The 24,946-nt window shown below is 42.3% G+C and overlaps 1 protein-coding gene across 13 annotated transcripts in view; it reads left to right on the top strand.

Moving 5' to 3' along the window:
* The first annotated feature begins 766 nt into the window (after positions 1-766).
* LOC135487588 (acetyl-CoA carboxylase-like) overlaps positions 767-24,946 on the top strand; it is a 26,706-nt gene continuing 2,526 nt past the window's right edge. The window contains exons 1-44 of one of the 13 annotated variants that reach the window (XM_064771498.1): positions 767-897; positions 1,646-1,801; positions 2,930-2,980; positions 3,819-3,860; positions 4,446-4,560; positions 4,780-4,918; positions 5,109-5,399; positions 5,683-5,903; positions 6,106-6,315; positions 6,449-6,622; positions 6,729-6,890; positions 7,070-7,233; positions 7,358-7,612; positions 7,821-7,973; positions 8,149-8,418; positions 8,594-8,684; positions 8,870-9,085; positions 9,415-9,635; positions 9,775-9,863; positions 10,018-10,142; positions 10,272-10,589; positions 11,018-11,133; positions 12,006-12,026; positions 15,058-15,300; positions 15,616-15,811; positions 15,990-16,046; positions 16,285-16,326; positions 16,456-16,593; positions 16,724-16,804; positions 16,968-17,057; positions 18,023-18,094; positions 18,972-19,175; positions 19,445-19,600; positions 20,104-20,250; positions 20,424-20,555; positions 20,977-21,114; positions 21,416-21,536; positions 21,781-21,878; positions 22,119-22,373; positions 22,748-22,965; positions 23,211-23,443; positions 23,622-23,799; positions 24,072-24,339; positions 24,694-24,864. In XM_064771498.1, the coding sequence (XP_064627568.1) occupies positions 1,665-1,801; positions 2,930-2,980; positions 3,819-3,860; positions 4,446-4,560; positions 4,780-4,918; positions 5,109-5,399; positions 5,683-5,903; positions 6,106-6,315; positions 6,449-6,622; positions 6,729-6,890; positions 7,070-7,233; positions 7,358-7,612; positions 7,821-7,973; positions 8,149-8,418; positions 8,594-8,684; positions 8,870-9,085; positions 9,415-9,635; positions 9,775-9,863; positions 10,018-10,142; positions 10,272-10,589; positions 11,018-11,133; positions 12,006-12,026; positions 15,058-15,300; positions 15,616-15,811; positions 15,990-16,046; positions 16,285-16,326; positions 16,456-16,593; positions 16,724-16,804; positions 16,968-17,057; positions 18,023-18,094; positions 18,972-19,175; positions 19,445-19,600; positions 20,104-20,250; positions 20,424-20,555; positions 20,977-21,114; positions 21,416-21,536; positions 21,781-21,878; positions 22,119-22,373; positions 22,748-22,965; positions 23,211-23,443; positions 23,622-23,799; positions 24,072-24,339; positions 24,694-24,864 (6,819 nt within the window). In that variant the 5' untranslated portion in view covers positions 767-897; positions 1,646-1,664. Of the gene's footprint in view, positions 964-1,645; positions 1,802-2,118; positions 2,209-2,642; positions 2,685-2,929; positions 2,981-3,818; positions 3,861-4,445; positions 4,561-4,779; positions 4,919-5,108; positions 5,400-5,682; positions 5,904-6,105; positions 6,316-6,448; positions 6,623-6,728; positions 6,891-7,069; positions 7,234-7,357; positions 7,613-7,820; positions 7,974-8,148; positions 8,419-8,593; positions 8,685-8,869; positions 9,086-9,414; positions 9,636-9,774; positions 9,864-10,017; positions 10,143-10,271; positions 10,590-11,017; positions 11,134-12,005; positions 12,027-15,057; positions 15,301-15,615; positions 15,812-15,989; positions 16,047-16,284; positions 16,327-16,455; positions 16,594-16,723; positions 16,805-16,967; positions 17,058-17,301; positions 17,371-18,022; positions 18,095-18,971; positions 19,176-19,444; positions 19,601-20,103; positions 20,251-20,423; positions 20,556-20,976; positions 21,115-21,415; positions 21,537-21,780; positions 21,879-22,118; positions 22,374-22,747; positions 22,966-23,210; positions 23,444-23,621; positions 23,800-24,071; positions 24,340-24,693; positions 24,865-24,946 lie in introns of all 13 variants that reach the window. The other 12 variants (XM_064771500.1, XM_064771501.1, XM_064771494.1 and 9 more) reach the window with 12 other exon arrangements.

Here is a 24,946-nt window from a genome sequence, read left to right as displayed (position 1 = left end):
AATGATAAAGGACGTAACCATTGGACTATTCTTTCTGTCTGTATTGTTGTTCTTGCTGTCCATAGTGAACATTTCTCAGTATTCTCATACTAGACTGTGACAGTGTCTCAGTGTTTTCTATAGGCTGATCAAGCTTGGCTGTGACACCTTTCAGTGTTTTCTTGGCTGATCAAGCTAGGCTGTGACACTGGCTCAGTGTTTTTTTGGCTGATTAAGCTAGGTTGTGACATTGTCTCTGAGATAAAGTGCTGCCCTTATTATTGAGTCTAAAGGTCAGACTTGCAAGTGATTAAGATGACAACGTTGCAACTGACTAGCAATAGCTGATGCGACTACACTATATATAGCAGAACGTTTGTATCTTTGGAATGATGTCTTGAAAACGATGACAACAGATGATAAGACATTGTCTCTACAATGATTGTGACTATGTCCTCCCGGCAGTTCCATCTTCTAATTACAGATGGCGCCAGGTGGTTTGTTCCTCCAAATGGCAGCAGTGAGTCGGCACTTTCTACACAACCATCTGCCAACCTCGGTTCTCAGAATTTCTGCTTAAATAAAAAGCCCGTGAGGCTTCAAATATGACGTATTCACAAACTAAATTTTATCTGGAAATTATTGCTTGATATACATCTTCATAAGAATTATTTAATTTTACCAGTTTGTCCTCAAAATGGGCTTTATTTTAAAATTTGTTATCTAGGTCAGATCCTGGAAGCGAGGTAAAACGACCCAGATCTGATCACGCCACTTTCCAAAACAAATGCACATGTCGATTTAGTTTATTGACTTGTGATCGGTCACCCAATAACATCGTAATTTTCCATATCCTGATGGATTTCAAAATTTTGCTGTCCGTATTGAGATAGTCCTTGTTACACAGAATCCGCAGAGGTGCGTTGTTAGCTCCTTGGATCCTTGATTATTAGTTTTGATAGCAGCAAATATATTTGGACTCTGGTTAGCATCGCATGGGCGCTTGGTAGTATGCAGTGCGTAGGCCTAGTGTATTAGTGCAGGTGTACTCAATTTCAGTTCCAGACAATGCCAGCTTGTTATAGATTCATGCACTTGATTGGGAACAACGTTTACATAGTGTTGGCCGTCGTCATGTCACAATACATTGCAGGGAACGAGTTTACAATCCCCGATCACATCCCAAAAAAAGGTCATCGGTTGACTAACGAAGCACCACTGTTCAATGGATTTATAGTTGAATGCGATCAAACTACGTCATTTCCGATCGGGGATTGTAAATTTTAACCCATTGGCATTGCAGTGCTGACGGTTTTACATTACTGTAATGTGACATGCCACGACGTCTTCGTAAACGTTATCCCCAATCAAGTGCAACGATAGTCATCTACTCATACCTGAAATATAGTGAAAACCAAGATCATATCATACCATTATATGAATGAATAGGTTTTTTTAGAAGAAAATGTCGCTGTCATTTTTGGCCTCTAGGCTCTAGGGAAAATTATATTCAAGTAAAACCAAACTTTGAAGACGTCGGCCAAGTAGTTTTCGCACAGCGGCCCAAAAGGGCAGTGATGTACTTTTGAAGCTGACTATGGGCCCTATTTTGATCCATAGGCCTGCTGATGTGCCGAGAAAGATGAGTTGCCCCCTCCTGTTGCAGGTACACACTCTCCTGAGACATGGCTGAGAAGGCTGAGCCAGATGCTGCACCCAACGAGGGCCAAGTGCAGAGGAGTTCTTCCGTGACCTTCCCCACACTTGAAGAAGAGGCCAGCCAAGACAAGGTGAAGACACCAAGACAAGCAGCAGTTCTGAGGTAAGACTAAGATTTCCCAGGTGTAAGAAGCCGAGTAAATATGCTGTTAAAGATAGTACGGTATTTTTGAAAAGTCACAAAGAGTGCCTCGGAAGGTCTACTACAGTTTCTGAGTTTTGTTTCCATGAAGGTGCCAAGACCCGAAATTACTCTGGTGCCTCTAATCAATGATTGGTGTGATGATTAATTGAGAGAGATTCTTTCCTGTTAGGTTCCAAAAAACCCTGCTATAGTTTCATATGGTTTCTTTTGAGAAAGCTCTTCTGCCCTTGCTTTTATTAGTTTTAAACTGATAGTTTTTCTTCACCTCGGTTCAGAGGTACCCAGTCAGACCCTCTCTTGACCAGTAATGGTACAGATGGTCATCGTGGTAGCATTGACATGCTGCAGCAATACCGCCTAACAAGGTATGTGGGGTCGCAGGTTGTGTGCACATTGTAGGTCATTTTCAACACTTTTTTAGTGATAACTAATAGCTATGAAATTTCCATCAACTCTCTCAACTGATAGTGGGCTGAGGTTGTTTCAAACAGTAGTCACTGACAAACAAAACATTATTGCAACATCACCACAGGTAGACTTAGTTAAAAAACCTATATAGCTTTCCAGTAAATACACCTCTCTGATTGCTTTATTTCCCACAGCAATTTCCTTCAACGCAATAATAGATAATGAGTTGCGGGCTGATTATCGAGTGGGACATTCTTTGCTCTATAAACCATATTGGGCGATAGAATGTGGGAGAAAACCCCTGGCTTCAACATGTTCAAGAATGAGCTAGGACAGATAAAACAAACAATTTTTGGTGTTCATGTTGTAATTTGGAAAAATCCGTTTTCAGAAGAAATCTGCAAAGTGACTCCAATGTCCATAACGTTATCAGGTTTGTTTCAAGTGTGATATGAGGTCATGGTGTCTACCCGTGGACAGCTAGACAGTGCTTTAACCTGATGTAGATAGTGAACTGTTCCCAAATCTTTATTGGTAATGGGGTCAAGGATCAAGGATAATAATCCTGAGGTCAATGTGTATAAATGTAGTTAAGTGTACAGTGTTTTGCTTTGAAATCTCTCCAATTCCAGCCACCTTCTGATTGCTTTATTTGCCTGTATCCTGTATTATTTACAGTCCTGAGACTGAGTGTGGCCGTTCGTTTTCCACAATTGGAGGTTTTCAGCGGTATGTAATGCCTGTCAATCACTGCATCCCTCATTTCCTTGTAAGCCTGTCACAGCACTACGGTTTGCTGTCAGTATCTTCGAGGGAAGGTGTTTCATTTTGAAGCCCGTTGCTGGTATCGGTCAAAGTCGCCATCACACATAAAACAGCCTCTAAACACATTTTCTGATGATATGCGAGAATCCATCCTAGCCACTGGCATGAATCATGTCATAAAAAAGGATGGTGTTCTGCATAGCAATAGTAAGGGGTTGGGAACTTGGAAAGTGAATGTATATATATTTGTTCCTGATAAATTTAATTTCAAACTGACACACTGATCATGAGATTGAGAGAGTGACATCTTGATAGTTCATATGATATGAATGAACGCACTGATTTCAAGGAGCTTTAGAATTCTGCACATCATTCTCTCTGTTACCCCTAACTCTATGAGGTAGTACTTCTAAATCAATGTACTGGTTTCTTCAGAATTTAGACTCGGTTAGCTGGTATGGTATGGGGTCTATTCCTGGCCAGTGTTCTCTCTGGCTGTTTGAAACTTGTCGGGCTGTCATGTCAGTGGGCCACTAGGGGCCGACACTTTAAAAAAATTATTCTCACCTGGACTTTTTGTCATTTAAGCCACTACAATACACCCAGATGACTCAAAAACGTCACTAAGTCCGACACGTTGAAAACAACAGCAAGGGAAGACACAACTTGGCCCTGTCTCTGGACATATTACTTCGCTTCCCATATGGTTGGTCATGTTGCTGTTGTCCACAATTTCATGTTGAGCAAAACATTCCCACTACAGACCTTTCAGTCTTTCACCTAATTTTTATCGTTTTTGTAGTGCCCGTGCAGAATGGACACCCAAAAAGCACAAAGTCACTGGGTAACTTGAATACCGTACTAAGTATTTCTATGCTAACATGTTTCAGAATGAGGCAGTGTGTGAACATTAACACAAAAGTTTTAAAGTTCTGTTTGTTACGTGATTGTCATGTCTTGTCCAGGTATCGGTGCATTGTTGAAATTGAGGGGCGAGACTTCATATTGCCATAACCAGCTGTTTGATTTTATTTTGTGAATAGTTTGTTGACAAAGTAAAGAACACAGCACTGCTTGCCTTGGCTTACTCCCTTCCAACTTTGATTGGCTTAATAGCATAGATTGTTGCGCTTTTCAGGAGAACTTGTGACTCACACAATCTATACATGCTGTCATGTTGAATCTAATGATATGTAGACCTAGACTGGGTCTTACACAATCTAGGTTTGGTGAACTATTGAAGTATATAAAATTAAATTGTATCATTGTCCTAGTTATGTCATGAAATCGAATTAATCATTTAGTGAATTGTTCATTATTTTAATAACTTTTTTGTAATGATTAAAATGATTTTTAGGTGAACGGGCAGGTAGGGGTTTTGGCTTCGTTCTTTGTGCAACACTTACCCTGGTTTGTTTTGTATTTTCAGAAGAAACATGTCTGGCCCATTACGCACAAACAGCCTGAATTGTCGTGGTGACTTCACCGTCGCAACACCAGAGGAGTTTGTTCATAGATTTGGTGGTAACAGAGTCATTAACAAGGTCAGTCAAAGAACTTGCGGTAGTCAAAATTAAGAGATATAAGTTATGCCAATCACTCAGTGTTCCCCGAACTGAATTTAGCCTGAAGTCAGAATACAGGAATGATATGCAGACATTAAAGGATGCAAAGGCAAAACCAACCAATATTTCATGCGTGGTAGGTATTGACAGTGTTCTGTCATCACTCCAATACTAATTAATCCCGTCTGATCTATTCAGGTTCTAATTGCAAATAATGGAATTGCGGCTGTCAAATGCATCAGATCTGTTCGGCGCTGGGCTTACGAGATGTTTAAAAACGAGCGTGCCATTCGCTTTGTTGCCATGGTGACACCAGAAGACCTCAAAGCTAATGCAGGTATGATCGCTAATTGATTAGTTTGATTGGTAGGTTACCACATGTTTGGATGGTCCTTCATTCAGAGAAGTTCGCATAGATTTGGGATGAAGTTAGCCTTGTTGGTTTTATTGATTGGACATGGCGTCTCTTCGGGAAATTCCCCTTGATTGTTTAGCTTGATTGTTGTATTCCTTGCTTTCTTCTTCAGAATACATCCGAATGGCTGACCACTATGTCCCTGTGCCCGGTGGAAGTAACAATAATAATTACGCAAATGTGGAGCTGATCCTCGATATTGCAAAGAGGACACAAGTCCAAGCTGTCTGGGCTGGGTGGGGCCATGCTTCAGAGAACCCAAAGCTGCCCGACCTACTACACAAGAACAACATCATTTTCATCGGACCTCCGGAGAATGCGATGTGGGCGTTGGGTGACAAGATCGCATCATCTATTGTTGCGCAGACAGCTGGCGTTCCGACACTGCCTTGGAGTGGAGACGGTATGTTTATATGAGATCTGAGGTCAATAAAGTGGTGTGAATCCTCATCCGTTAACAAAAGCTTGAGTAGTGTTGATAGTTGAATATATTTGAAGGAGTTTCTAGTCTCACCCTGAAGAATCAATTCCCCAGATTGCCAAGAAACAGGAAGGCCTTCCAGCTTGCAGAGGTGGCCTTTCTTTCAATGAAATAAGTTGTGTTGGTCTGGTAATAAGCACTATCCAAAGCAGGCTGTTCAGTCAGTTGGAAGCCATGTTCATGAAGCCTATCTTTCTTGTTGCAGGCTTGAAAGTTGATTGGTCAGACGACCAGGTTGGGAATGGTACCCAGATCCAAATAGGTCGTGAAATCTACCGGAAAGGCTGTGTGATTGACCTTGATGAGGCGATTGCCTGTGCCAAACGGATAGGCTTCCCTGTCATGATCAAGGCGTCAGAAGGTGGCGGGGGCAAGGGCATCCGTAAGGCAAACAATGTGGAGGACTTCCCTAATCTTTACAGACAGGTATGCCCCAACATAGGTGCTTAGGATCTTAGCAAGGCCAAATTCAAACATTGAAGTGGTGCAGAGAAATGGCTCTTTTGCAAGCTGGCTCAACACTTCTGTGTAACCTTCAGAGCTATATGGCTCCTAAAATGAGAGTTAATCAGAAATTCAAAAGGAGTTGTTAAGATTATGATGTATACAACTATTCCTCTTCCTCTAGGTCCAGAATGAAGTGCCAGGCTCGCCAGTGTTCATCATGCAGTACGCCCCCTGTGCTCGCCACTTGGAGGTCCAAATCCTGGCAGACAAGTACGGCAATGCCATATCGTTGTTTGGTAGAGATTGCTCCATTCAGCGTCGCCACCAGAAGATCATTGAGGAAGCCCCAGCAGCCATTGCTAAGCTTGATATATTCGAGACAATGGAAAAGGTGATTATGAACTGAATTTTGAATCTGACAAAGGAATATTTAATTGATAGATAAGCTGGCGTCCCATTGTCATTATTCGATGTATTGTTTTGATGCTGACTCAGTGTTCTAAATATAAATGCTCTCTTTGCAGGCTGCGGTGAAGCTTGCCAGGATGGTTGGGTATGTGAGTGCTGGCACAGTGGAGTACCTCTACAATGCCGCGGAGGAGAAATTCTACTTCCTTGAGTTAAACCCTCGACTCCAGGTGGAACATCCGTGCACCGAGATGGTGGCAGATGTCAATCTGCCTGCTGCTCAGTTACAGGTAAGGATTTTGTTGGTCTTGAATTTCTTGCTATATTGATGTGTTCGTTGTTCAAAAAATAAATGGGTACTTTCTTAGTGTCTGCATTATCCTTTTATTCCTTCAGGTTGCTATGGGTGTACCCTTACACAGAATCAAAGATATACGAATACTGTACGGAGAGGACCCATTTGAAGATGAGGCAATTGATTTTGAACTTCCGGAGAACAGGCCACATCCAAGAGGTCATGTGATCGCTGCCAGGATAACCAGTGAAAACCCGGATGAGGTAGGTGCCTTGCTTGTATTGATGCAGTGATTTAATCTTAATTCTTAGTTTTTGAGACAGCTGAATGAGACCTTGTCCGTGGGATGATTGAAGGAAAGAGGATGAAGCAAGAGGGATGGAAGAAAACTGAATGAAGGGATATCTTACCACAATGTGACCTCCGTTACTTCTTATTTCAGGGGTTCAAACCAAGTTCCGGCACAGTTCAGGAGCTCAACTTCCGTAGTAATAAGAACGTTTGGGGTTACTTCAGTGTGACCGCATCAGGTGGACTCCACGAATTTGCAGACTCGCAGTTCGGCCATTGTTTCTCTTGGGGTGAAGATCGGGAGGAGGCCAGAGAGTAAGTTGTCAACTGGCAATTATATCATTATGTTTTTCTCTGTGATATTTGATCTAAAAGCCAACGATAATCTCTTGATTATATTCTTTTTCTCTATTCACTGTAAAGAATCTGTGGATTTCAGAAACATGGTTGTGGCATTGAAAGAGTTGTCGATCAGGGGAGATTTCCGTACCACGGTCCAGTACCTCATCAAGCTCCTAGAGACAGAAGGATTCCAGAAGAATCAACTGGACACTGGTTGGTTGGATAAGCTCATATCGGAAAAGGTTCAAGCAGAGAAGCCCAACTCTATGTTAGGTGTGATCTGTGGAGCTCTCCATGTGGCTGACCAGTACATACTGTTGTCATTCCAACATTTTCAGAGTAATCTAGAAAGGTAAGAAACTGATATTGCTTTGTCGTGAAATCTTGATACCACATCTTTGTTGGCATGAAAAGTGAAAGTTTTTGCAAAACTTGTACAAACTTGAATAAAATTTGATTGATTTCAGGGGAGACTGGCCTCCTTAGCCTTAGTTGGCAGCCAGCCTAGGGAAAAGAACACTGAAAAACAACGGGGATAAAACGTGTTGGTCTTTTTTCAGGGGCCAAATCCTACCTGATAATACTCTGAAGAACACTGAGGAGGTGGAGTTGATTTACGAAGGCATGAAATACATAATCCAGGTGACCAAGATGGGGCCCAACACATACTTCCTCAGTATGAACGACTCTTACTTGGAGATCGATGTGCATAGGTGAGTACACTGTTTTGCTGGGAAAAGTTCACTTCTGAAGGGCCAGAGTTTACCTTTAATGGTCCTATCATTCCCGTGCAACTGGACCTTGCCTTACCCGGTACGTTTCTAGAATTGGCAGTAGTCTCGGGCAGTTGAAGTTCTTGTCGTCACCAATATGTTTGGTCCATTTCAGACTTAGCGATGGTGGTCTTCTTCTCTCTCTGGATGGTAACAGCTACACTACCTACATGAAAGAAGAGGTCGGCAGCTACCGTATCACCATCGCCAACAAGACGTGTATATTCGAGAAGGAAAATGACCCAACAGTGCTGCGGTCGCCCTCTGCTGGCAAACTGATCAGCTACTTGGTGGAAGATGGTGGCCATGTGTTTGCTAATGACGTCTACGCAGAGATTGAGGTGATGAAAATGTGCATGGAGCTAAGGGTGCAGGAAAACGGATGGTAAGCATGACCTGTATGCGCACAAAATAGAGCCCAAATAGTACTGCCAAGAGTTCATCCAGGATAGCACACTTTTGAGCAGATGTCAGTACTGGAAGGACATTCTGATGAAGTTTATAGGCCTGAGACTTGCTACAGAGACGATTGTGGAATCAAATTGTCTATTTATTTTCAGCATCCATTATGTGAAGAGACCTGGTTCTGTTCTCGATGCTGGAACGATCGTCTGCCATCTTCAACTTGATGACCCGACAAAGGTCAGACAGGTATGTATTGATCTTGCCTGTATTGTCCATTGGAGTTAATTCCTAGATAATGAACAACCTGTACCAGTATGCAACTCGACACCTGATCCAATGAACCTGTGGAACACATGACAATGGCACTGTCTGACAATAGTTGTCCTCGCAGTCTCCAGCTGAACCTTTCCCTCTTCTTCTTGACCATCTAGGCTCAGTTGTTCACTGGAAAGTTCCCCACTGTGTCGGGACCGCTCACATATGGCTCGAAGCTTCACCAGATATTCCAGATGACCAGGACCAGTCTTGAGAACGTGCTGGCGGGTTACGTTCTCCCAGAGCCTCACTTCAACAAGAAGCTTGTGCAGACGGTCGAGACACTGATGAAGATATTGAAGGATCCTTCTCTACCTCTTCTTGAGCTTCAGGTTTGTAAACTGAGGTACTTGGCCCGACCAGGTGGAATCCAGGTTCCCATAAATGCCTTGCCTTGCCTTTGCTTCTTGTTCTCTTACTTCTTGACTGTTTTGACGGCAATATTAACATCACTAGTGATTCAATCCTAAGGTGACTTGGATGACATTTGGCCCGGATAAAGTTGAATTTGACAATGTTGATTGGTGGTTGGATTCACTTGTCAGTTGTTTTACACAATATGAAAAGGAGTAGACCTTCAGCCTTCAGGAAATTGTAACAAACGTCTGCTGTCTGCAGTTGATTTCCTGTATCATAATATTGTCTTTATTTCCTGCTTCAGGAGTTAATATCTGCGATATCTGGCAGAGTCCCTCCGCATGTCGCGAAAGCAATTAAAAGGCATATGGCCGGGTTTGCCAGTAACATCACATCTGTACTGTGCCAGTTTCCTAGTCAGCAAATCGCCAATGTGATTGACAGTCATGCCGCTACCCTTACCAAGAGAGCTGATAGAGATGTGTTTTTCATGACCATGCAGGGAGTCGTCCAACTTGTTCAGAGGTAGGTCCAGTTCTCATGTCTGCCAATCAATTCACATTATGCAAAATGCAGTTCCCCTTGAAAAGCTTGAGAGAAGCAAGTAGGGTAGCAACAGTGCTGATCCGTCCCAAGTGTCATTTAACCCTCTTCTTTTCTGCAGGTACAGGAATGGTATCCGTGGCCACATGAAGACAGTTGTGCAAGAGTTTCTCAAAGTCTACATGAAGGTCGAGACGCAATTTCAAAATGGTATGTTTTAGTCAAGACTAGCTAGATCTATAACAACCCTATGCCCTCCTTCAGCACAGAGGACAATGTTCTCAGTATCGATCCAAAGTGAAACTTTAACTCCTGCATCAGATGTTCATTTTGGTAGTAATCTCTACTTTTCCTCAACTTTCAGGCCATTATGACAAATGTGTGGCCGCTTTGAGGCTCAAGCACAAGGAAGACATGCAGAGCGTTGTTTCCAGTATATTCTCACATTCCCGCGTGCACTGCAAGAATGCTCTAGTCATCATGCTCATCGTAAGTAAACATTTCCATGTAATCTTTGGTTAGAAAGCATCATACCTATTGCCTGAAATTGGGGATAGTTAAAAACACATCAATGCTTTGAGCTTAACTGTAACTGAAGTATTTTGCATTGGTTTTCAGGATCATCTGGTTGGGAAGGAGCCAGGTATGAGTGAAGACCTCAAGCCAATACTGACTGAGCTGACCACACTCAACAAGACTGAGAACTCCAAGGTCGCTCTGAGAGCAAGACAAGTTCTGATTGCTGCACACATGCCGGCATTTGAACTCCGACACAACCAAGTGGAATCCATTTTCCTCTCTGCTATTGATATCTACGGCCACCATTTCTCACCAGAGAATCTTCAGAAGTTGATCATGTCTGAGACGTCCATCTTCGATGTCCTGCCTGGCTTCTTCTTCCACCCCAACAAGCTAGTCAGCATTGCAGCCTTGGAGGTAAGCAAATGTTGTCACCACGTTGTTCAAAGTTCTGCTGATTGTGTTAGTGTTTCATAGCCCTCAAAGGATTATTCCTTCTTTGGTGATGGGGTTCGTCCAGTTCAGTTTGTAGTCTGAACAAGTCGCAGCCCAGTGATTCCATTTCTGGCCATCAGGGATGTGTGCATTTGGTACTGCACAGCAAGTACAAGATTTGCGCTTTTTGTGATCTTTGCCTTGCCCTGGTGCAGGCATTCTGTGCAATATTAAGGGCCTCAATTCAAGCATGATAGCAGATCTGGGCCTCTACAGAAGTTTGATTCCATCCCATTGGTTGGTTAATTCTGTGTTTAACAAACTAAAATACATGTTTGCCCGTTTTTTAATTGACACTGGCTTGTTATTTTTTCGAACTTTTTTCTGATATACATGTAATGTATCTTCAGGTTTATGTGCGACGGGCGTACATTGCATATGAGCTGACCTGCCTCCAGCATAACGAGATTGGTGACCTGTATTTGGTTGAGTTCCACTTCCTCTTGCCCACGTCTCATCCCAATAGGTATGTATAAGGAAAAGGTAGAGTGTGTATAGGCCAGGTTGGCTTATTTCCTTACGATAGCTCAATATTAAGCAGTTCCTGGTTAGTTCAGTTTGGGTTTTGGGTGAATTTTTGAAGTAGGGGAAGGGGGTTGAAACCATGTCATTATTGACTGCTATAAAAATATTTGGTATCTGTTTATACATACCTTGTTACACATGTTTCTGATATCCTTTGGTATGGGTAGAACATAGCATCACTCTTGTCAACTTTGGTTGGTTGAGTTTTTAAATTGTTTCAAATTCACCGTGTGGTTTGCAGTTGTTTAGATTTAGTAATATTATTACACATTAAACTGTTGGTTACTATTATGACCTGTCTCCATCTTCTGTTGAAGGTATTCGTATTATCAGTATGTTTCTGTTACATTAGACACATTCGTGTAGTTTGTGTTGGCCGTTTGTCTTGTTTGTAGTCAGTAATGCCTGTCATGTACACCAGTTTATGTGGAACACGCATGTGCTCTACAGCTGTAAAGTTCATTCTAAATTATGATTATGATTAGTGATATTGGGTTGCTTTAGCTTTTCTTTTCCAGTCTTTCTAACTTGTCCAAGTGTTGCCTAACTCAGCTCATCACCAGGTCAACGGGAAATGTACCAGTATATTTGGAGAATTTCAGAGTTACTTATAAAGTTACCTTGAATTATTTTTGTGCTGTCTGAAATTGGCCAAGAACAAACTGACTTTAGCGCTAGGCGCTGTGCGCTTATTGATTCCTCTGACCTCGATTTTATGAGAGCCCATCTTAACCTGATGATGAGCCTAACTGTCTTGTCTTTGCTTTGCTTCCTGTTTTCTTAATGCGTCTGCTTTCATGTGTGTTCTTGCAGATTCCCTCAAACGCCAAAAGAGTGAGTCCTAGGCAGTAATAATCTTAACTGTGTGATGTCTGGTCTACCTTCAGTCTGTCTATAACACTGTCTATTAAGTCTAAGCTATTTTAACTATATGATATAATATGATATGATATGATATAAATGGGCAAAAATTAAACAAAAAATATTTGTATTCATATAGCATCAGCAGTTAGTTCTCCTAACAAGCAATTGCAGCTCTGCACTCTCTGGGGTTGTATTAATTCCAATCTAAACAATGCACTTGGAGAAGTAGAAAAAATCCATTTTATAGTAAACCTCTAGTCCAAGGAACCAGTCGTTATCCTTTCAAACATTCTGTACAGAAACCTAGCTTTCTCATTCTTCTTTTGCCTTGTGTGTGTCTTCCTTGCTTTGAGAATGAGTTCTGATCTGGCTGCATCCAAGGGTAGCTTCTGGAAGGTCTATGAGAATGAGTGCATTTTCCTTGCCCGTAAGAAATGATGATGTTCTATATCAGAATTCCTTGTGTGTTGGTGAAAGGGTTGAGCCATGAATCATTCCCGTCGTGTCCTTTGTAAATTGAGTTTTTCTCTCCTCACTGCTGCTTCTTTTGTCTATCTTTTTGCTCAGGCATGATGATGAATGATGCTACTTTGGTGCATCTGGGGCGAGTTGCCAGTATTGAAGACAGATTCTGTTCAGCCTCTCTTAGTGTCAAGAATGCAAAACATCAGTTTAAATTTTGTAAAGAAAGGTTGTTGAAGATAGTATGATAGCATTTTTGATTAACACAGAAGTTATTTAACTGGCGGTTGTTGTTGACCCCCAACTCCATTTTACGTCAGTTTTCTGGTTAGGAGCCATATTTTTGCCTCATTGATTCCAATCTTCTTTTTCAGGTGAAATATTCTTTTAAATTCTATGCTTCTCATTGCATCCAAATACTTCAAGCATGCACCCCATTATTATGTGAGCTTTGCCTCCCGCTGCTAACTAACTGGTGTAAACTGCATGCTGGGCACAATCATAGTACCCGGTACTAGACTGACATGTCCTACATCACTTCATCTGTGGTTTGTGTAGCTTGATCCCAAGGGCTTGCACTCCTGGTTCTGCAGAATGTCTTCTATCAGCATTGTTCACTTAAAATACTTCCTCAGTCACCGAGAAGAAAGTGTAGTTCCTTGGGTAGACTAGACAGATTCATCCCTTAACCTTAGCATTCTCGGGTGACTTGAAACTTCATTCCAAGCTTCATTCCCAAATATGCTATGTACATACGAACTCACGAGTCCATACATGTATGTCCAAAAAATACACCCAGCACTCTCCTCAAGATAGTGTACGGGTGCGGCACTGTAAAATCTCACTTCAGAGGCTCTCCTTTTCCTTTGAATTTCTTGCCAGCTTGACTCCTTCATGCCCTGCTTTGTTCAGCTCCCTATCCTCTAATGCTTGGCGCATAGTACTGGCCATTGTCACCTTGCCCAATGTTGCTTTGCCCATTATTGCCTTGCCCATTGTACCATGCCCATTGTTGCCTTGCTCTTGCCTCTGCAACTTTTCATGGTAGACTTAACCCTCTGGCCACCACAAGCCGTTTGAGTAGAGAAAAACAAACTACAGATTAAACTGCACAGATGGCTTTTCTTGTTCATTTAACTTGATAATCAAATGCACTTTTGCTAGACAAAGCCAATGGTGATGTATTCGACCATTTCTTCACCAAGGCCCAGTTGTTCGAAACAAGTTTTGTCACTAATGTTGCTGTTAACTTAACCATGTTAAGTCAGTGATGGACTTAACTGAGGGAGACAATGCAAAGTTGAAGCCAGCATTACTGGGAAAGTTTGCTTTGAAGAACTAGGCCCAGACGTTATTGAAGCAGCATATGATGGTGAGAGAGGTTTCGACCAGGTGTCTTAATGATCATCTGTTTCCTCGTGAACCTGTCTTATCATCATGTGTAAGTCTCGGCATAATCATGATGACAAATGTCACTGCTTGGTTCAATTTTTTTGATTATTTGGTTCAAATCAAGTGGCAGTGTCTTTGACCTTGTGTGTGGCCACTGGGTTGAAATGTCAGATGTCTGACATCTTAATATACAAGATACAGGTGAAAACAAGCATACAGCCATGCTAGAGCTAGTCACTATTGTGACTTGTTCCAGCATTCACTTCAAGATGGCGCCCTTGATTCGTCCTTTGTCCCAAGGTAACTTTCCTTTAAATTTGGGTTAAAGCATGCAAATTTTTTTAGTATGGTTTTCGTGTCCAATTGTTTTGTCACAGATGTGTAGACTTTTTATGTGAGCGTTTTCGTTGCAAATTTCGAGAGATATGACACCAACTGCACGAAATCTGGATTTAATTTGGAGTTTTTTGGCAATGAGCACTGTAAATGCAAACAGTTCTTCAATTTGAAATTTAATCCTTGCATCATTTTTTATGCTCTCTTTACTTCCATTTAATACATGTACTTTCTTGACATTTGGTCAACATATTTTCCTTTTAACCAAGTTGCTAACCTATAACATAAAAAAATCCTGGATGGCTAGACTTTTCCAAATAAGAGTGTCTATAATCTCGAGAAGTCTTAAAACCCTGTCGAAGCCTACTTCTTACCAGGCCAAGGAGCCAGGCTTGACTGATGTTGCATCTCATGCTTAGCTTTTGAACGGAAAAAGAACAAACAGCCTGAACATGGCTCCTTGAGTGCAATAGCTTCACTAGTTAGGAAGCTGCACATTGGATTAAGTTCCATACAAAGGCCAGAATAGTTGTGCCCTATAGTCTGCGTCAGATTCACTTGGTGAGGTTGTTGGCCTTGACCAGGTGAATCTGTTGCTGATTCCTTGGGGTGCTTTAAACTTTCACAACTTTTGTCAGCACTAGCAACTTGTAAATGTTTGTACCCTAGACTTTGACACAGTTGTTGGCAGTTCATCTACATTGTTTTCATGTTCACTGTTAATAAGGCCTACTGAGTCTTCATTCTCTCTTACCTCTTTTCAATCGCTCATTCTTGACATATTCACGAGGAATTCCCGTCCATTTTCCAGGGCACGCAGGTGGTCTTCCACCTCTACGTCCTCTCAGGATGAAGACACGTTCGAATATGTCAGTATGACTTTTGCTAGGTTGATGCAGCGGCGAGTGTCCACCTTGAACATGATGCCGCGGGTGGCAAGCCTGAGTGATGATATGAACGACTATGATAGTAGCACGTTGCAGCAGCAGAATCTACCGCCATGTCAGAGAAAGGGACTGATTGCAGCTTTCAATACGTTCGGCGATTTTGAGTCGTAAGTTGAATTATTAATTTTACCATACCATAAAGTGTGAACGAAGTCTTTTCTTAGGTCAAAGGAGTTAGTGGTAAGCAGCTTGTCATCATCATCAGTATCATCTTCATGTCTTGAAGTTGCTTATAACCTTCACGGAACTCGTCTTTAAAACTAATGCCTGGTGAATTTTGGGTGGTTGTGCAGGTTGACCTCCTTTGGTCTTTTGGTATTTCAGGCTCAAAAAGTTTTCTCGAAAAACAGGTTTTGGAACAGTTTTGTAGCTGTATTGATGATGTAATGTTGTAATTCATGCTTCCTGTTTCTTCTTTTCAGGAAATTTGACCAGATCATGGAGCGATTCAGCTCACCGCCTTCAAGCCCGCTTGAACTCGGAGCATCTCCTCCGATATTCGGGAGCTCAGGTTCTGATGAGCCTATACACATTTTAAATGTCGCCCTCAAGTACGAGGCAACGAAGACTGAAGATGATCAGGCCAAGGATAGATACCAGCAGTTCTGTTTAGCACATGTAAGTTGTTAATGGTAAAAAATCATCTTGGCCTGTTGAGGGGTGGGGAGTTGATCGAGATACCTAATTTTTGTACCGCAAGTTCTTGTTGATTTCCTTCATCCCGATTGTCTTTGATCAGTCTCATCTTTGGGTGCCTCCTGCAATTTCTGTATTTCTAATGTTTCTTCCTTTCCAGCGCGATATTCTGAAAGAAAAGGGCCTGCGTCGTGTCACATTCCTGTCACTGTCTGAGGTGAGTTTTGGTAGTTTGATTAGATGAAGATTGTTAAACATCATATTCTGCAAGCTAATGAGTTAACCTAAAGAAGGTAGCCTGCTTGCGTAATCAATAACAAGCAAATGATATGAACCTTTATGCATTGTATTCAGCATTGATTTAAGCCTGTTTCTTTAAATTGAAAAACTGGCCACCATTTACAATCATCGTCATGAGCCCTATTCTCTAGATCATTTCTTTCCTTTTTTTCCAGAGAGAATTCCCCAAGTACTTCACATTCCGAGCTCGAGATAACGTAAGTGATTTGATAGAGAGATTTTTCTTCATATTTTGCTATTCCTACCCAGGCAAAATTAAAGTCGTAATTCATCTGTATCAGCGCTGAGTGAACCTACACCAATTTGCAGTTCACGTTTTTTTCCAGTTCATAGAGGATCGTATCTACCGTCACTTGGAGCCGGCCCTGGCTTTCCAGCTGGAGATCAACCGCATGAGGAACTTTGACCTTGAAGCGATCCCGTTTGCCAATCACAGGATGCATGTCTACCTCGCGAGGGCAAAGGTAAGACTGTGAGCAGATTATCTGTGCGAAGTACCACAAAAGTCTTAACTGTTTTGATGCTGTCAATTTTTCTTGTCTAATAATACTCTGTCCTAAACTGATATCATGCATAAGTTTCATTCTTCTCCAGCAAGTTGCCGCCAATCATGAAGTGACAGACTTCCGGTTCTTTGTTCGTGCGATCATTCGCCACTCTGACTTGGTGACTAAGGTAGGTGCATCAACTCGTATTTTCAGCTAACTTGTGATTGCTTATTGCCCTTTACTGATGCAGAAAGAATTATAATCCCACTATTAAGTCCATGCTCTTCTATGTTTTCAAGTCCTTTCATGAACTGACTTACATTTGCTTGAGATGTTTTTGTACTTTTTAGGAAGCTTCATTTGAGTATCTCCAAAATGAAGGTGAGAGGACCTTACTGGAGGCAATGGATGCACTGGAAGTAGCATTCTCACATCCACAGGTAAGCATCCTCAGCAAACATGGTGGTACCCCCACCCTAAAACCTCCTAAATCCTTCAATATTAAAAACCCCTCAAAATATAGCGATTTACAGAATAAGAGGAAGATTTCTATTTCAGTCACGAAATTACTGTTGGTGATAATATAAAAAATGAGAACAGTTTTGACAGCGTCAAATCATACATGCTCGTGATTTCGGAATTTCCATGTTTTTGACATGTTTGATGCCATTGATTCATTTTCAGTCTCTCAAGACAGATTGCAACCACATCTTCCTGAATTTCCTACCAACCATTAATCTGGACCCGGCAAAGGTTTGATTCTTTCAGGAACCTATGAATAACATTCTGACACAAGCTTCGGTTACTCTGGAGAACTCTGTCCTGAACAAACATTGGGAAAGTAGCATTTAAAACTCAAAATCCATTTGAAAAATCCATATTGTGTGGCTTAATTTCCATTTTACAGTAAGTTCTGCTTGACTTGTACCATTTTGACATATCGGAATAGAACTGGGATACCTTTAACACCAGTGGAGTGCATTCCTCAAAAAGACGATTTGACAATTTTTGTTGGCACAGAGTTTTCCATGAAAGTAATTGACCACAGAAGTAGACAGTGACACTTGTGTGAAGTCTGTTACACTGGTGTGAAGTCTTTTTCTAACATTGATAGTGGGAGAGCATTTTGTTTGGAAAGATTGGGCAGGTTTTTTGCTACATTAGCTCCATTGCTTTTGATCTGGCATTGTTTTTGGTCTGAGGGAGGTAGTCTGCCCGCGTGAACATAGACGTGCACATGACAAGTTTTTTAAAGGGATTGAGAGGAAACTTTGGAACAAGAATTCTTCAAGGGGTATAGCGACCCGACAAATCCTACAGGGTGCTCTCCTCACTTCACTAACCCCTACCCCTGGCGTAAACGATGCACATTTCTAGACATTCTTCTCATCTGCTCTTGTTTCAGTCTAAGCGCACTGATTGTAACCAGTTGTTCCTCAACTTTGTTCCAACTATGACTCTCTCGGACCCGGCCAAGGTAGACTCACTTCTAACATGTAACAGGTTCCTGCAGTGACAATGATGAAGTGTATGCCTTCGTATGAAAAGCAATCTTTTTCTTAATTTATCAGGAGAGATTCCTGCCACAAGTTTACTCATTATAAGTCCGGCCTGGGCATGTGTTCATTTCGTGAAATTGAAATAAAATTGAGCAGAGCAATTTACACAAAACTTTGAGGAAAAGCAAACAATGTGCTGAAAGTGCTGAGAAAATGTTGAAGCTTTGAATGAGGGGGACAGTAAACAGTGATCATTATTCTAACCTAGTTGTGTAAAAGGTCTTAAGTTTTGTTGGATTTTGCATTTTTATGATTTTTCACCCTCAGTGAGAGGGTATGAGCCTTGAAGTCTGTTGAAAGTGGTCAGACAGAATCGATTCAGTGGGATGGATGAACTTTTATTTTGGTATGATATGATATCCCAACCTTTAATAAAAGTTCTGATGCACGGAAATTAAAAGAATGACTATGACAGGGGGAGGGGTAAATTGATCTTTTGCCCGTAAGAGATATATTCATTTGGTCTTCTCAGAATCTGCTGGGCATTTGACATTTACCTCTGCTTTATTCTGCACTTTTAAACAGAAATTACTTGCAGTGGAGATTGTTAACCTGAACCTACTGTAGAAATGTTTCTCTCCTACAGTAATCAGTAGACCTAACATGACTGATGAAAAGATGTTATTGTACAGGGGCTGGTTGTTCAAAACAACTTTTGTCACTAACGCTGGCGTTAACTTGGTGTTGGGTCTAATGGCTAAAGGAGATAACGCTAAGTTAATCAAATTTGTTTTGAGCAACCAGGCCCGGGTATCTTCATCTGTTGGGGAATTCATATGAGTTTTTGCATTCCAGCTGGAGGAGGTTGTGCGTAATATGGTGATGCGATACGGCAGTCGGCTCTGGAAGCTGAGGGTACTGCAGGCCGAGCTCAAACTCACCATCAGGTTATCCTCGAATGGTAACCGCATCCCAATCCGTCTGTTTCTGACCAACGAGAGTGGTTACTATCTCGACATCAGCATGTACAAGGAGGTGAACGATCCAAGGACTGGACAGGTATATTATTACATCAAAGCTAACGTTAAACCCTGACATATTCAGTGTTCCCAACTTTTAGTTGGAGAGTATATGTCCTAAAGCAGCAGCCTGGCCCTGTTGCTATCTAAGGGATATTTAATCGCCTTTGTCGGTGACAATCGGGAGAATTGAAAATGTATTTGTCGAATAGGATTTTGCAAGGATCTCTGCCAGCTGCCCTAAGGGTACATGTACATGTAAAAGTTTGTCTCTTTACCTCAGACTTGATGCTTTCTTCTCGATTGCAGATCATGTTTCAAGCCTACGGAGCTAAACAGGGCACCCTCCATGGCCTACTGCTCAGTACACCCTACGTGACTAAGGACCATCTACAGCTAAAGAGATTCCAGGCTCAGACCAGTGGTACCACTTATGTGTATGACTTCCCAGAACTCTTCAGACAGGTAAGAGTAATTTCTGGCGGAGTGACGTAGTGGAAACATCATCGCTTGTCACCTCTTAGGTCCTGGGTTGATCCCCAGTTGGTCCTGGCACACCCATGTGATAGAGAGGGCAACTCTCTCCGACACTTGGGGGTCTCCGGTTTCCTCCTACTTACATTACAATCGCCCATTATCGTTTATAGAGCTAATTATGTCCAAGTTGATGTTCAGCTCTCAACTCAATATTGAAAAAAGAGAAAAGTCTAATTTCTGCAGTTATTTGCAATTTGCAATAAATCGGATATGGAACCTGTTCATTCTGAAGATTTCGGTTTGGCCAAAATTGTTGTTATTTGGCATACTAACTGTTATGAAATACAGTATCACTGAAGAGTAATCGCAGTACATTTCTGGAGAGAAATATTGACCAGAGCTGATAGCTGTTTGGTATGAGCGATGAAAGCAGAAGTCATTGTTATATCTGTTCAATACATTACCCCACCCCCTTTCAATGATCCTTTCAGTCTCTGGAGAAAATTTGGAAAGAGTATGACGAGAGCCACCCAGACGAAGAGATCGCCATCCCATCCAATGTTTGTACATACAGCGAGCTGGTCTTGGATGCTCGGGGGAATCTGGTCGATCTGACCAGGCTCCAAGGTGAAAATGATGTGAGTTCCTATTTACTTGTGTTGTTGCTCAGTGATTTATTACATGCCTTTGTCTAGTGATACTGACTGTTAGATAAGTGGACAGTACACGTTGTTAATCAAACATCTACCATTCAGAAGATACATGTAGCACTGATTGGTCTCGCTTCTCCAAATGTTTGTGTCTCTTTCAGATTGGTATGGTGGCTTGGAAGATGACGCTGAAGACTCCCGAGGTACCAGAAGGCAGAGAGATCATTGTTATCGCCAATGATATGACATTCCAGATCGGATCATTTGGCCCTCAAGAAGATCTCATTTACATGGTGAGTTAGTGTAGAGTAGATATGTTGAGACGTGGCTAGGTATCACTGGCCTGGTCACTGGTTAGTCTAAGATGTTTAGACCAAAGGGGGTCAGCGATGGATCCAGTCAAGTGCTATGATCAATCTCATTGGCAGGGGTTCCTGAGAGTTGGGTGAAAGGGAGATGAAGGCCAGGATGTTCACTGTGATGTCATCTAGACCAGGAGCAGACGTCGTTGCCCTTTCTCTCATTTTTCATCGGTTTTTAATTGGCGAAGAGTAGATTGTGTGTTCAGCGCATAATTAGTTTTTAGCAATTGCCTTAAGCTTCCAATACTTCCAAACCTTACTCTTGGGATGTATTACAAACAAATCTCTGGAGGGTAAAGCAGGAGCCTGAATTAATATGTATGCTAAGATTTCACTTTCTGACCCTTTTTAGCGTGCGTCCGAGTTGGCCCGCCAGCTTGGTATACCACGTATCTACATCTCTGCCAACAGTGGCGCTAGGATCGGTGTAGCAGAGGAAATCAAACACTTGTTCAAGGTTGCGTGGGATGATGACAAGAATCATGAAAAGGTAGGTGTGGTTGAGTTTAAATGAACCAGAATCCCTCATTGCCTCATTCCATCATTGCCTCATTGCCTCGCTGCCTAGTGGCCTCATTGCCTCACTGCCTGGTGGTTAACACAGTAGGGCCCGGGGAGAACCCAGGATTGCATTTCTGGATGAACTGGCATTGTTTTCAAGGAACTAAACTTTCTGGTTCTTCACAACACATACGACGTATAAATAAGCGAGAGTCAACTTGATTTTGACTGACCTCCCCAGCTGCTTGACCTGCCATCATCGTATTGTGATGTATTGCCTCTTTTCCCAGGGCTTCAAGTACCTCTACCTGACCCCTCAAGATTTCAAGAAAGTAAGTGCAATGAATTCAGTCCACTGTGAGCTGATTGAAGAGAAGAACGAATCAAGATACAAGATCATTGATATTATTGGTGAGTCTGTTTATGAGTCGAATTATCGAATGGGTTGTGGTTCGTGACTGTGATTCGTCATTGATATTATTGGTGAGTCTGTTTATGAGTCGAATCATCGAATGGGTTGTGGTTCGTGACTTTGATTCGTCATTGTTGCTAACAGCAAGTATGTCAGTTTAACACGAGATGCCTGATCCAATGTCATTGGAAATGTCGCCTTCAAAAAGAACATGAACTCAATATTGAGTATTTCTTCCATTAGGTAAAGACGATGGTATCGGTGTAGAGAACTTGAGAGGATCTGGTATGATAGCTGGTGAGACGTCTCAGGCTTACAATGAAATTGTCACCATTAACTTAGTAAGTAAACAACGTACTTACTCATGTGTTCAACTTTTTGCTGTTTTCTGGAAAATATTTGTTTCTTCAAAAGTCCTTATTAGACACCCATGAATAGATTGGTAAATGTTAAATGCTACACTCAATTGGATGTGGTGAGGTTGTTCGATTATAAAAATGTTGCCAGAAATGAAGGGGGACGGAATCTCTCTTGAGGTATGAGGTATGCCTTTTCTCCTCATCATTCTCTCTCTTCTCTAGGTGACCTGTCGTGCTGTTGGCATTGGTGCTTACATCGTCCGCCTCGGTCAGCGTACAATCCAAGTGGAGAACTCCTTCATCATTCTGACTGGAGCTAGTGCCCTGAACAAAGTGCTCGGCCGAGAAGTTTACACAAGTCATAACCAATTAGGCGGCATACAGATAATGCATAATAACGGCGTCACACATGACGTTGTGCCCGATGATTTTGAAGGCGTTTGCAAGATTGTCCAGTGGCTTTCGTACATGCCGAAGGTATGTTTCATCATGGGTTGGATTTCTTTGGAAGATGCACAATGCTTTGATCTTGAATCAGATGTCAGCAGTTCCATGAACCTGCTGTCTCTCCTAGTGCCAGCAAAAAGACCTCCTTCGAATGAGACATAAAACTCCTTGTAATCTGGTGTCTCAGCCAGGGCAAGCAAAGACCCCACCAAGAGAGAAACATGAGTACTTGCAAATACTCTACCTCAGCCCAAATTCAGAGTCACTAGGCCAATGAACCCAATTGGCATCTGACAGTAGTGTCCTGCCTTGGAGGAGGAATACTCCTTGGAGAATAACACCACCAAGAGCAGAGCAAATGCTGAAGAAGAAAAATTCACCTTTGCCATCACATCTATCTTCAGCATTCCAAAGGTCCCCTTCCCATTATCACACCAGCCGACCCAATCGAGAGAGAAATAGAGTTCTGCCCACCCAAGGGACCCTATGACCCCAGATGGTTGCTCTCTGGCCGACCAAACCCTGAGCAGCCTGATTCCTGGCAGAGCGGCTTCTTCGATAAGGATTCTTTCCAAGAGATACTAGCTCCTTGGGCTAAGACTGTTGTCTGTGGTCGCGCCAGGTGAGAGAACAGTGCTTTGGTGACTCGTACTTTATACCCAGAGATATTTGCGCTGCATTGGTACACACTTTTGTTAAAACAACAATACCATGGACACTTTAAGTTTGATTGCCTTTGATCAATTTCAAGTTTCCGTGATCTTTTATTAGTTAAATTGCCCATGGGTTATGATATTGATCAGTTTATCCAATGGGCATTTAAGCTCGACAAACAACTGTTCCTGACCGGGTCATTTATTGTTTCAGACTCGGTGGTATTCCTGTTGGAGTGATCGCTGTCGAGACCAGGACTGTCGAGTTGGCCACTCCTGCTGACCCGGCCAATATAGACTCCGAGCAGAAGGTGATTCAACAGGCTGGTCAGGTGTGGTTCCCTGACTCTGCCTTCAAGACTGCTCAAGTCATCAAAGACTTCTGCAGAGAGGAGTTGCCACTCATGATCTTTGCGAACTGGCGGGGTTTCTCCGGCGGCATGAAGGGTAAGAATGATGCTTTTAATGACCATGTGCCCTCCAAAATGGCCTTCGTGCCCTCTCAATCTTGTTTCATATTTTCCAGTACCCAAGGCCAAAATCGCTCTAAAATTGGTGCCCTAGTAATTTTTGGAATCAAGGCCTGTAATAGATGTACCTGAATAAGTTTCTACCCTCCTTTCAGATATGTATGATCAAATCTTGAAGTTTGGTGCTTATATCGTGGATAGCCTGAGAGAGTACACCAAGCCTGTGCTCATCTACATCCCCCCTTATGGTGAGCTGAGAGGGGGTGCGTGGGCTGTACTGGACCCAACGATAAACCCTAACCACATGGAGTTGTATGCCGATAGGAATTGTAGGTAGGTAATCTGTCTGATGGTCTCTTAAAGTCTTTGGTGGTTCCTGTCAAGAAACAGAAAAGTCCCGAAATTAGTGGCAGCAGTCTCTTGTGCCTTGTGATACACTATTCAGAGGAGGGTGAGACACAAATCAGTCGGAAAGACTGGGAAAAGGTTCGAATAAACCAAGTTTTGCTCCTTAATCTTGTGGAAACTGAAGCTATTTGTGCCACATTCGCACAAAGAGAAGTTTGAAGAACCTTGCCAATTGCAATTTTCAACAATCATTTCAGGGGTGGTGTGCTAGAACCGCAAGGAACAGTCGAAATCAAATTCCGCGTGAAAGACCTGAACAAAGTGATGCAGAGAATCGACTCTAAGTGTATCCAACTGAGCCAACAGATGAGCTGCCCCGAGCTTACTAAGCTCGAGAGAAGCAAGCTCGAGAATCAGATGACTGAGCGTGAGGAAGAGTTGGTCCCGCTCTATCGTCAGGTGGCTGTGGCGTTTGCCGACCTGCATGATACGCCTGGAAGGATGCAAGAAAAAGGCGTCATCACGGTGAGGGGATGTTCTGAAACTCGTCCAACTAGCCGCATGGTTGTCATACATGTTGTTTCCTAAAAAGACATTAGAACCTTGTTTCAAATCTTTTGATCAATATGTTCTTCTACATGTACTTTCACATTTGGTGTCAATAGCGAACACTTTTCTACATGTATAGGCCAAGTTATATGTCGCTGTTTACCTTATTAGTAGGATATTGTGTTGCAAAGACTCTCTGGTACAAAGAATGACACTCTGGTACAAAGATGGCCAATTTCTAGAAAGAAATGTTGCATTCTCTTCTTTGATGTTGACAAGGAAGATGCCTTCTTAAGACAGAGATTTTAATGAATGTTTTTACATTTTCAGGATATCTTGGATTGGAAGACAAGTCGTACATTCTTCTATTGGCGCCTGCACCGTCTGCTCCTTGAGGACAGGGTGGTTGACAAGATCTCCAAGATGAACAAAGAGATCACCAATGGCCAGTGCAAGTCCATGCTCAGGAGGTGGTTTGTCGAGGGACAGGGAACTGTCAATGTAAGTGCCAGTTCAGGAATGCTGGATCATCCCAGGACAGAGAAACAAGGATCATCTGTCAGATTTTGCGTGCTCAGTGACC

The sequence above is a fragment of the Lineus longissimus genome, chromosome 5 (assembly GCF_910592395.1).
Source record: "Lineus longissimus chromosome 5, tnLinLong1.2, whole genome shotgun sequence".
NCBI lineage: Eukaryota > Metazoa > Nemertea > Pilidiophora > Heteronemertea > Lineidae > Lineus > Lineus longissimus.
The sequence above is the reverse complement of the archived record's forward strand: the minus strand, read 5'-3'. Positions and strand labels throughout refer to the sequence as shown.